Genomic DNA, 12,472 nt, shown 5'->3' with positions numbered 1-12,472 from the left:
TTTGAATGAAAGGCATGGATTAAAGGAATTGTAGGGCTGCACTTCTCTAAAATCTCAACCTAAGTTCATGAAGCTCATGGGAAGGATAAATATAAGAGAATCCAAAATGCTTGTACTTTTTTGAACGTCCATGCGTATTAAGCACATAGCCAACGGTTTGCTAAATCATCAAACGATGAAGCTTGTAACAAGAATTCAACAAGTGAAACGGAATTTAAAGCGCACATATATAAATATTACACTGGATGTGTAATGCAAGTCTACTATTATGGAGTGGGAAACAATTAAAAAAGAGAAAGAATATGCTAAAAAAGCTAAGTGATCCATCAACATGGCTTTAAAGGACAGCAGCTATAAGCTATTTCACCGTCTCAGAATCTGAGTTACTCACAAAAAGGAGGGGAAAACAAAAAAAAAGAAGCTGTCTTCATCAAGAAGCTATGAGATGATCCACCATTGCAGATTGCTTCAGCCGTCTGGCTTCTGATGCCCTTGAACTCTCTACCTGGCCTACTTTTGTCTGATTAAATGATGGGTTGTTTGAAGTTTTTCAATCCACGGTGTCAATCATCGCTTGTCTTTACTTTTAGGAGCCTGCAAATCTGTTTCAGAGGCCACTGGATTTGTGCTCCTCACTGGCATTTCGTGGTTATGTTTTCCCTCGTATGTTGTGACAAAAGCTCTTGGATCATCTGATGCTCTTTCCACATGTTTGCGCACGTTGCATTTGAGACTGGTACATCGATAGTAACTTCTGCAAGACAGATCAAGTGATGCTTAAGAAATATTCTCTGGAAGGAAAGACCAAACACTTCAGACTTTTAAGAGATCGTATCGACATAAAATGTACACAAATCTCAACCTGGGATATGGATTTCCCTTGACAACCTTCTGCCCATATTTCCTCCAGCGAAACCCATCAACCATAATCTCGGAATCGGTGGAGTTTTGCACCACAATGCGGGGCTCTTGTGCACCTTCCCCTGATATGCCTGCTTCATTGGATTGATTCTCGCTTTTCCTGAAGCAGAGAGCATATTTTCAGCAAATGCTATCACTTTTAACTTGAATAAAAGGAATGATTATGATGTTCACAGAAAAGAGTAACCTTATTGACTGTGTAAGGACGCAGGGGAAGATATATAGGAAGAAAGAAAAAAGGTAAACAAATTGGCATAAGACAAACTTATTTAATTCTTAAATAAGCAGAGGGCTAGTGATTCTTTCAGCATATAGGAAACAGCAAGTAGAATATTTAATTAAAATTAAAGGTGAATGATGAAGCCACAGTTCGAATTCAGGAATAAATTTAATTATTTAATCTATATTCTAACAAATAGGGCCACTGACCTTGGTGATACATGCTACTGATTTCATTTTAGGTCGCTATAGGCATTCATTATTAATCTTACCTTCTTTTACTTCTGGGCTCATCATCCTCTGGCTCTGTTGCTTTGCTCCCTTCTTCACATTCTCCACTAAGACCACAGGAATGATCAGGAGTTCCACCACCAGCATTAACTACTCCAGTTGGTGCAGGATCATAAGGCAGTGGAGTTTTGCCCTGATAAGTCAAACGTGCAGATAATCCTACTTCATTCTGGTTTTCTACTCTACCTTCAGACCCTTCATTCCCTTCATTGTTGTGACTAGACCACAATGGAATGTTAGCATCTTGACCAGGCCCATCAGATACAATTCCTAGCCCTTGTGTCCCTGACGAGTTGCGCTTCGGAGGTTGAGGCTTTGAATGGTTGTGCTCACCCTTGTAGACAATCTCTGCAATCTGACCGTCCAACGATCTCTCAACCTTCTTTTTCACGGGACAATTTGGGTGCGTGCATTTGTAATAACTTCTTGGGTACTCACTTCCTTTGACTTGCTTTTGGCCATATTTCCTCCAATTATATCCATCATAAGAAGGTCTATCAGCATTAGCTATGATCGGCAAAGCTTTTGGATCTTCCTCCAGGTTCTGGGATGCTGTCTTTGAGGGCCCAATTGTCTGGTTCGTTTCAACATGTGATGGAATGTTCTGGTGAAGATTTGAGGTAATTTGGGATCTGAAATTTTGTTTATCTTGGTTTGTATGTTGGACAGAAGCCTCAACTGATGGTTGTAGTTGTTGATGGCTAGTATCGAAGTTTCCCTGGTAGCAAAAGGAAAAAAAATATTATATTTTTGGAAGAACACAGTTATCCAAGTTCAATTTTATGTCTTCTGCACATGTATTGCATAGGATCACAAGTTCATAGAGGACAGAACAAAGAGATAAAAGTAAAATGACAGTAAAACAACAGGAGTGGCCATTAAAAGACCATATATGCCAGAAAAGAAAGAGGTACCCCTATAAAACAACAAACATGCAGGTTTTAGCAACTGACCATAGTTGCCAAGAGAGAAACAGTTGTCTTCGATACAAGTTTAGCCAATGGTTTGTATATCACAGTTGATTTGCTATCAAATTTTGAAACCTTATCAGATGAATTACACACAGCTGTTCCAGAGATCTCAGCCTGAAATTATAGGGCACCATAAAGATCAGATGATAAGAAGAACTGAATGAAGGACACTTTGAAGAACTAGAAGCTCACCTGGGAAGAAACCAGTCCAGCAGGAGCATGATTCACCATTGGCTTGAACCTCACCGTCTTTGGTCTAATAGCGGCAACTGCAGTTTCAGCACATACATTAGAAGGCGAGGCATCAATTGCGCCTGCGAGAAGTTCTGAGAATGATCTAAAACTGGAACAAGTAGGCCTTGAAGCAACTGGTTTAGCAATAACTATTCTCTCTACTTCCTTAATATCCATCCCAAACGATTAGAATGCTCTTCTAATTACGTTTTCATGGAGCATGAGATATAAACCTATGAACTAATGGAAAGCTTTGAACTCCAATCATCATATGCCTGGAGTACTCGGTATTCCTCTAGTAGAGATAGCAAGATAAATTATGAACTTGTTAGGAGGTGGTGCTTTAAGTAGAAGGACAAGTAAGATGTGCTTTTGTCCACATTGATTCCAGCTGTACAAAACTGAGATTATTCTTCAAACCTGCATAATACTGTTATTATTAGATAAACAATTAGCGAGTAGAATAATAAAACGACAAGAAGGGAGAAGAGCAAAGGCATTAATCATCATATTAAAGAATACTATTATGCCACATGCATCCGCATGCATCACTTGGTATAAAAACCACTGCTATATGAAACATGCATTGCAAATCTGACTCGTAACCCAATGCTAATGTAATAGTGTGAAGACATATATAAAATCAGTTGTTATATCTCACTTCCAGAACATTCATTCATCAAACCGACTGACCTTTCCATAATTGAACCAAACATAAATATAGGATAGGATCATAGGAAGATGGGAAGACACCAAAGACATTAGTGAAGAAATTTTTAACCATGCTAATCAGCTGGCTAGCTTTAGAAGAAAGCCTATGCTTGTAAAATCTTTCAAAAAAACAAAGAAAGATACAAGATAACTGGATCAAATTGAAGCAAGTCTCTAAAACTATAAGCAAACATATTTTTCTTCTATTTTTGAAGCTCCTTCCAGTTGAAGGGCTTTACATTAAATTTTAATCATTTTTTTAAAAATAAAAAATAAAAATACAAAGTTCTTAAGTATGACTTTGACTATAAAGCAATTATATTTGGTTCTAAATTTCATTTTTATCCCCCCCCCCCCCCCCTTTTTTTTTTGGTCGGAAATATGCTTAAAATGGTTTAGAAAGAAGGGTGAAATAGGGGTGACAATTGGTGCTCACGTATCGGATTGAGGTCGTATGAAGGTATGTGTATAAGAATATATAGGTTAACCCTCACCCGACCTATTTAATTAAGTAGTTCAAACCCTTTCATTCTAACCCACTAATATTGTGTTGCGTTCGTGTCTGGTTTGTAAGTCATGTAAAAAATTGTCAGTTAGTCTTACTATGAAGTTCAATGGTCCCTAAATCATTATGAACCCTTAATCCCTATTCAATTCAAAGTACAAAGAGTAGAAATACTACAGTAAAATATTAAGTGCAAAATACAGTTACAAAAAACTACCACTGCTAATATAATTTATAAAGAAACTATAAGAGAAATTTATGGTAATCCCTACTGAATGATAATAAATCAACATCACCCAAAAAAAAAGAAAAACAAATAAAAACTCAATATCTCCAGAAGTCATTTCTAAAATGCAGGCTGGAGATCACCCCCTCGTTTAGCTCATATAATATCCACCAGTAGAAAACAAAATACCACCTAAAACACACACCCAAAATTGCATTGATTCTAAGTTAAGACAAACTGAGCCCAAACTGCATTTGGTACTTGACCCAGAAAAACCCATTCGCTTTCAGGATATCTCTGCTACTACTAAACAAAGTTCTACAATTCTCCCAGCATTAAAGAGGTTGTGCTCTTTATTTTGGGCAGCCAAGGAATTCTTCCCAACAAAATATTAATCATTTCAGCCATGAAGTCATAACGGGTCAAATTCAGGAACCATTTCCAAAATCAACTGGGTTTTGAACACCATCAAAGTTGCATGACAAAATGAGAATTTATTTTTTGGAAACTAGTTCCCTATGATACAAGCTAAGAGCCATCACTGAACGCCTCAGCACTAAGACATTGGAAAGAAGTCCAAGCCGCTCTCAAAAGAAGAAGAAGAAAAACAAACAAACAAACAAAGAGGGATAGAATGAGAAATAGCTATAGTTTCCCCAAAATACTCATTTGAATGACTGAAAAGTTTCTCTCAAGCTTCAACCAAGATTTTGCCTTAGTTGAATAATGGAATTTGTACCTCATAACCAGGAATAATTCTCCCTCTGCAATCTTCGAAACCTCTATTATTAAAGCATCCATTCATTCTCTTCAGCAAAAATACAATACAATATCAGATAGATATGAGATATCCCTTGGTGGATTTCACCATCCAACTTACATCTGTGAGCAGGCTTAATGATAAGGATCTGCCTCCAACTCTCTAAATTTCCTTGTTTCTCATTGCAACCACAAATTTGCCACTTGCTAAATACTTTTCTCCCTAAAAGCTCAGCTCCTCCGTTAGCAGCCCTTAATGTTCTTCTTCCATAATCATGAACATGAACCTCGTCACCAATCCAAATATAGATAATAAACCTTATAAAGCGTTGTAATAACCCGAAATTTTCCTCTTCAAAAACCACAATGCCAAGAATATAGCTGCGACTCTTTGCAGATCCGAGAACTACCATAAAATATCTCAATCTGTATATGGGGACAATATTCTTAAACGCTAAATCAAGAAACTCACCAACACCCAACCTAGATTCTTTCATCTTTTTCAAGAAAAAAAAAAAAAGGAGAGAGAGAGAGAGAAAAAGAAAAGAAAACCCCAACTCAATAGGCAACAACAAAAAAAAAAGCTTCCAAGAATCCTACACAACATCAATTAAAATAACTGCCCGGAAACAAAGCAACCAGCATATTGAATGACAACAAACAGAAAACAATTTCACCTTAACCCTTCTGCTCCCTCCTAATTCACAACAACAATCGAATAAATTTTCCCAAAAAAAGACGCAAAAAAGTAAAAATCCCAGAAACCCCAGTGACCCTAAGAGCTAAAAGCACATACACATAAACTCATAGATCAAAACCCAAAAAGATTTACATAGTCAAAATCAAAATAAACAGGAAAGGAAGTGAGAACTAACCAGACAGACAAATAACTAACAAGCTAAGAAGTTGGTTGGCTTCTTGAAGCACCATTCACCAACTCGTTTTATAACATTCACCTTCACCTGTATATTACACAGTGGAGAGCTTTGTAAGCAATAAATAGAATCTGGAATTTAGAAGATTAAAAAAAAAAAAAAACAGTCACATAAGTACAAGAACTTGATATTGGAGAGAGAGAGAGAGAGAGAGAGAGAGAGACCTTAACCAGTTTAACTAATGAAAGGCCACTAGATATACTGGGCTTGTCTTTTTGGTGCAGAACACAAGCTTGAAAAGAAAAAAGAAAAATGATGGGGTTTTTTGAACGGTACCCAATCTAGAGGGAGAGAGAAAAGTTTGACACAGAGAAAAGTTGCAGCAGAAAGAAGAGGAAAATCCCACCATCACCCAACTATTTATTTTGTTATTTTATGATTTTTATGCAAATGGTTTTTTTTTTTGTGGGGTTTCAGTAATTTTTGTCTCAGACTGTGATAGTGTGATCGGTGGTTCGGAGCAAGGAAGAGCCCCCGAGCCTAACTGTACGGCCAACTAACGGTCTCTGTTTCCAACCATTTGACTCTCTCAGAATCTCATTTAGATAGTGGCGCGTGAAATGCACGCCAAATCCCAGTGGCTGGTGAAACGGATCTTGTCCGTTGGTCAGGAAACCGTGGCATATTGTGAAAATCTGGCACTCTTAATTTAAACGCTCTATTATTTTCTTCCGACGGTTTTGTGGATTTCACACGTTACCAATGTATGTGAAGGCCCAGTATTGATTACTGAAACAGACCTTCCCCCTGGATTTTTGAAAGAAACATTGAAGGATATATTCATAATTATGGTTAATTATTTTTTTTAGTACCTTTTATTTTTATTTTCATCTAAGTTTTAATTTGTATCACATAAAGTACTTAATCTATGGGTAAATATTAATTTAGTACTTCTGTAGCCAAATTAATGGACTGCAATGGGGATAGTTTCGACCACTCCTACGGCCAAGGGTGATTTTGATCACCCCTTTTTGGCCATTAGGAGTGGCTGAACCACCCTCAATGGCATTAGGAGTGATCGTAAGAGTGACCGAAACTGTTAGAGTATATCATAGAGTTCGAAAATAATAGTCACAGTTTAAAATTATTACTGACTAATAGTGAAAGAATATCACTGAGTCACACTAAAAAATTATCACTGAGTTATATGTGAATAGTTAAATACTATCACCTAGCTAACCTAATTAGAGTAGAAGTTTATTTGTATCCAATATGATTCTCCTATAAATATGAGCATGTTATATTGTAAATATCACTTAGAGAAACAAAAGCTTAATGCAGCTTTAGGGCTTTATAAGTTATAGACCGAACCACGTATATATTTATGTCACTATCTTATTATTCCCCTTTATGTTTAGCTGATGGAATGGTAACGAAGGTACTAAATTTTGGTATTTACTCATAAATCAAATATCATCTGTAATACGAATTGAAATTTAAGTAGAAATAAATAAAAATATAAAAACTTAAGTACTAAAAAGGCAATTAACCCTAAAATTATCACCCACCCAAATTTATTAACACCTTCAGACAATAAATTATCAAAAATCTGGCAACTCCCACTCGAGAGGGGGGTGGTGGCGACTCCAGGCCATCACGGCCCCATCCCTTAAAGGCAGTTGACGGTGTCCCAAATGGGAATAATTGCATAATTTTGTTTCTCAAATTAGGACGAATAAATAACAAGAATTTCCTAAGACTCTTGAGGTCCCCCAGATTAGTCTTAGGATATTCTTGTTAGCAACCATATTTTCTGAATGTTCTTGTTGTAAGAAATTCCTTTTAATTGAATTCTTACACTTGTTAGTTAGCAACCATATTTCTGGGGGACCTCAAGAGTCTTAGGATATTCTTGTTAGCAACCATATTTTCTGAATGTTCTTGTTGTAAGAAATTCCATTTAATTGAATTCTTACACTTGTTAGTTATCAACCATATTTCATTGCAAAATTTTGAGTTCAAGATGTTTTTGAGGGTGACCTAATTAACCTTTAACGACATTGTAGCCAAAAGTCTGCACCTAAAAAGCAGGTTTATGGACCTTCTGGTGCTGGAAATTGACAAAATATGGACAGGAAGACATATACCATGTTGTCGGTTTATCATTTTGTTAGCTGTTGAGGATATCCCAATATTCCTCCAATGTCAGATGCACAAAGGTTGCAAAAAAACATCAAATCCATCGTTTGTTGGCTTTGGAAGTGATTTTAGGTCTGAAAAAATAATAATAATAAAGCTATTTTTTTGGGTGAAGGTTAAAATTAACACATTTCCAACCCATTTGCTTCTTTATCCAAATAATTGGATCCTAAAAAAAATCTGCATTTAAAAAATAAGAGTAAAATTGTGTTACCGATCGAGTCGTTTTTCTTACGATGATGTTTGTCTCTGCCATGTCAGTGCTTTGTGTTACACTGAATTTTATTCCGAGATGCAATGAAGCTCGAATTTATTTGTTGTTTAACTGCGTTATGCATAAATGAAATTAAATATGAATACCTTCTTATTGTTTTATTCAGAGAAGAATATTAATATTTTGTTTTTGCAGAAAATAGAGCATAAGGATGTTTTTAATAATGCCAAGAATAATCTTTTGGAAGAGAAACATAGAAATTGTAGGAGAATTCTATAGATGGGGTGGTCTGTTTATAGATTTAGTAATTAATATCTTTTCATTAACCATGGTGAATCGGTGATTGTTTTGAAGAAGCACCTTTTTATGGACGGTGAAAATCGAATCATCTCTAGCTGGAAATGATAGTTTTACCCGCTCAATAAAATGAACCGACATCTTTCTGATTGATTTCAATTGTAGAGGTCGATTTCAATTGTAGATGATCATGTTTCGAATACATGGGTCTTTTTGTTATAGAACATGTACTTTTTCATTAATCATGAACATATGTCATTTTCATTATCTAGTACCTTTTTTCATGATGAGCCCATGAATTTATATGTGTGTCTTTTCATCAACATGTATGCTTTTATAAACATGTATCATTCTATGAATAAGTGTCTTTTCATAAACGGGTTGTCTTTTCTTGTTCAAGAATCTTTCCATAACATATGTATTTTCATGAAGATATACATTTTCATGATGTGGTGTAAATCATTTTTCATGCATAATTATTAAAGGAATAAGATTCTCTTTATTTGAAGTTAAATAAAGAAGAGTTATTTTATGGTCAAATTCATATTATTTAAAATATTTAAATAATGTGACATTTTATGCACGATTAAATTTAATAAAATAAAATATTAACATCTTCATTTATTATTCTTGATTAATATACACCTTACTTCAAAATGAATAATAATCTAATTTTGATCCCTCAATCGCAATGGTCGAGTAATTTTAAATGATGTACTTGTGTCCTATTAAGAATGAAGTAGCTATTAAAATCACTCTTAGATCAAAACTTAATAATGATCAATTACAAGTTTAATTGTGATTTTAATAGCCATATCATTCTTAGTATGACACAAATAAACCTCCTAAAATTACTCGCAATGGTCACTTAACTTAAACGTTAGATTTCAAAGATCACGTATCTTACTTTATATCACATCCTTTACTAACAGTCATTTAATGCTGACCGCTAGATTACACATCCTTTTCTTTTTTTCTTTTCCATGTCAAACTCTACTTTTTCAATGCTTATTACCATCTTTGATGGAAGAAGTATTCTCCAAAATTAAAACTATATAAAAAAAAATAATGATTTTTGATTTTTTTTTTTTAATTTTTTATGCACCAATAATTGACAAGGCATGGCCTTCTTATACATAAGTATTTGAAAGACTAAAAAGTTTTATATTGTTTAACCCATACTTTGATAATTGAATGCAGACTAGAAGTCTAGGATGGTGCATTTATGTGTTTTGTTTTTTGCCTTTTTATGTGGTAAGGAGTGGACTATTTAAGATAATGGATTTTTTTTTTTTTTTTTTTAACCAATCCTTACATTAATTGGTTGTCATTCATATTTAAAGAAAAGTTCTTAATCAATAATTGAGATAATATAATATCACCTTGCCCATAACAAAGAAAAAAAAAATCACATTGGATTCAGTTCATAAATAATTGTCTAAGAAGGGGTGAACATCTCATTGTTTAGTATATATTATCACTTAGGAATAATAAAAATATATTTTTCTTTTTGCCTTTTTTTTTTCTATTTAATAAATTAAAATTGAGAAGAATGAACGATATTCAATAAACATATTTTTTATTCTATCAGCTTCAACTTTTAGAAAAACGGTGATTTAACAAGTTCGATCTCATAAGGAATACTCTACTTTGTATTTCTAACTTATATTTATTCACCACCAAAGGTGTGGTAGTTCAATGACCCAAGAAAAATTTCAAGTGGTTAGATAAATATTAGGGTGTGGTTCGAATATCCGTAATGGAGAATTCTCATGCTGGTTTAGTATAAACCACCTTGGTTCTCATTGATGGCTCAACTGATCTTGAGAGTGTGCCTGCGGTTTCCACCGTTTAGGTCCTTCTTGAGCAGTCATCCGCGAGTTTGTGCTACTATGATCGCACGAATACTAGGTTACCCTAGTGGAAAGTTAATAAGCTTTATATTTTATTTACCAAGTTATAGTAATCTAATCCCCAATGGCACCTTTAATATACAAAAATATAAATAAATAAATAAATATATATATATATATATATATATATATATATATTAAAAAAAAAAGTATAAGGTGGGTTTGGCATGTAGCATGGTATAGAGGATTAGATGAGGTTGGGAGGTGAGAAAGTTAGTTGGGGTTGAAAGAACACGTGCGACGGTGTCATCCACGAATAGGATACAACCTCCAAAATCCCAACTGATATTCTACGGCTGAGACTGGTAGTTGTGTTATCCACCGCACGTGCCAACGTAATTGCTCCAAGGTCCTGCAATTCCCTGCAAATTGCAATATCTTCACCACAAAGCCTTTTTATTTCATTTTATTTTTCCATATTCCGACAAATTATATATATATTATCTGGAGCCGTGACAATTAACTCGAATTTCAGAAATTGTCATCGAGCTCAGTGTTTTGAATTGAATAGCACAAATCCCAAAAAATATAAATTATAAAATGTGCATGGCACGTGACTTTTTCGCTCTTTTCTTTTTCTTAATAAATTCGCTCATAACTTTGATGCCTCATGGATTTATGTACTCTGTTTTTTTTCTTAATTTTTAAAAATATATGTAAAAATCATTTGTTCTATTAAAAATATATATAATAATCACATAAATTTTAGACGAGTAATGCTAGAAGGAGGACTACAATTTTCCTAAATATGACTTTATTGAATTTTAATTTATTAGTGATTTTAAAAAACACGTCATATTTAAAAAGATATTTAGTCATTCTTCTAGTATTGCTCATTTTAGACACTTATTAGTTTAGTAAAATGAATTAAAAAAAATTACCGTAATTCGATTTGGAGAAAACTTTGTGGTGAGTCCAAATTGCTGTTTGATTACTCATTTTAGACAGTTTTCAAATGCCTTACTAAGTAAGAAAAAATTGATTGCACCCTCTCTGAATGGGAGAATGATCCTCTCCATTTCATTTGAAATGGAGGAGATCCATTTAGTTATTATAAAGAGGTATTTTTGTCCAAATGAAAAACAGGGAGCACAAAAATGACAAAATTACTCTCTTAAAGACAATTAACTTGATCCTTTCCATTTCATTTGAAATGGAGACGATCCAAGTCTGAATGAATGAGTATAAGATTTGAGAGAACCAAACCCTAAGAAAACCTTGAACTCCAAGCAAAGAAGAAAGTACGTGATCCCAGTTGAATAGCAACAAACAAGAAAGTCATTGTACTCCAATTATGCTTTTTGCCGATGAGGTGGAATTATGTCCCATTTCTTAATTCGTGGGACCATGAAAATATGTTGTCATTAAAGAGAAAATTAGGTTTAGGTTGCTTTAATAGAATTATTTTGGTGTGACGTTGTTTATTAATTTCTTTTTTAATAAGAATTACTATAAAGATTAATGAACATTGTCACTTGGGTTTAATAAAACAAGAGTAAAATGAAATTATAGTACTATATAAAATTAATCTTTTGACAAAGTTTATGAGGTTACATGCCTACAACCTAAGATGGTAATCCACCTAGATTCATTGCCCCAAACACAAGGATAGTCAGGTCAAGTTTAGAATTATTGGCATCAAGATTTTAAAAGAATCATTCAAGACTAGAGAGAGACAGAGTGTGTCATGTTATTAGACATAATCACAACATGGATAAGGAAGGAAAGGAAACGAAATCTCCTTAAATAAGTCATCATCACTATAAATTAGAAAGAAAAAAAGGTCATCATCACTATAATCAAATAATCATAAGAGGTAAGAGACCAATTTCGGTATTATAGAAAAAAGAGGAAGCAGCCTTATCTCAAAAGATTAACTTGATAGGAAAATATGAATTTAATAATTTAATTTATATTCTAATATCATTCTCTCACTAGTCTCTTCTTCTTCTTTTTTTCTTTTTTTTTAAAAAAATTTCTCTAAATTTTATACATTGACTTGAGCATTGGAGAAATCGATTGTTGACACACACAGTAAGCTCATTTGCTTAGCTTCCTTTGTGTAACAGGTATTTTCGATTGAAGTATCAGTGTACGGTCAACTGTATCAACAGTTTTGCACCATATGTGAGAACCG

At 34.0% G+C, this 12,472-nt stretch overlaps 1 protein-coding gene across 2 annotated transcripts; it reads right to left on the bottom strand.

The window, feature by feature from the left end:
- Positions 1–210: 210 nt before the first annotated feature.
- Positions 211–6,128, bottom strand: TTG2 (WRKY family transcription factor family protein). Of its 2 annotated transcripts, none has more exons than XM_059572315.2 (7): positions 5,937–6,128; positions 5,713–5,799; positions 2,595–3,066; positions 2,385–2,516; positions 1,413–2,149; positions 863–1,021; positions 211–754 (listed from the first exon to the last, which is right to left on the bottom strand). In XM_059572315.2, the coding sequence occupies exons 3-7, from the start codon at positions 2,811–2,813 to the stop codon at positions 568–570; spliced, it is 1,434 nt and encodes a 477-aa protein (XP_059428298.2). In that variant the 5' UTR covers positions 2,814–3,066; positions 5,713–5,799; positions 5,937–6,128; the 3' UTR covers positions 211–567. The 2 variants fall into 2 exon arrangements, with proteins under 2 accessions (XP_059428298.2, XP_059428297.2); XM_059572314.2 differs by having other exon boundaries at positions 2,595–3,056.
- Positions 6,129–12,472: the final 6,344 nt, after the last annotated feature.

This window comes from Corylus avellana, chromosome 10 (assembly GCF_965113065.1).
Source record: "Corylus avellana chromosome 10, dhCorAvel1.hap1.2, whole genome shotgun sequence".
Lineage (NCBI taxonomy): Eukaryota > Viridiplantae > Streptophyta > Magnoliopsida > Fagales > Betulaceae > Corylus > Corylus avellana.
The sequence above is the reverse complement of the archived record's forward strand: the minus strand, read 5'-3'. Positions and strand labels throughout refer to the sequence as shown.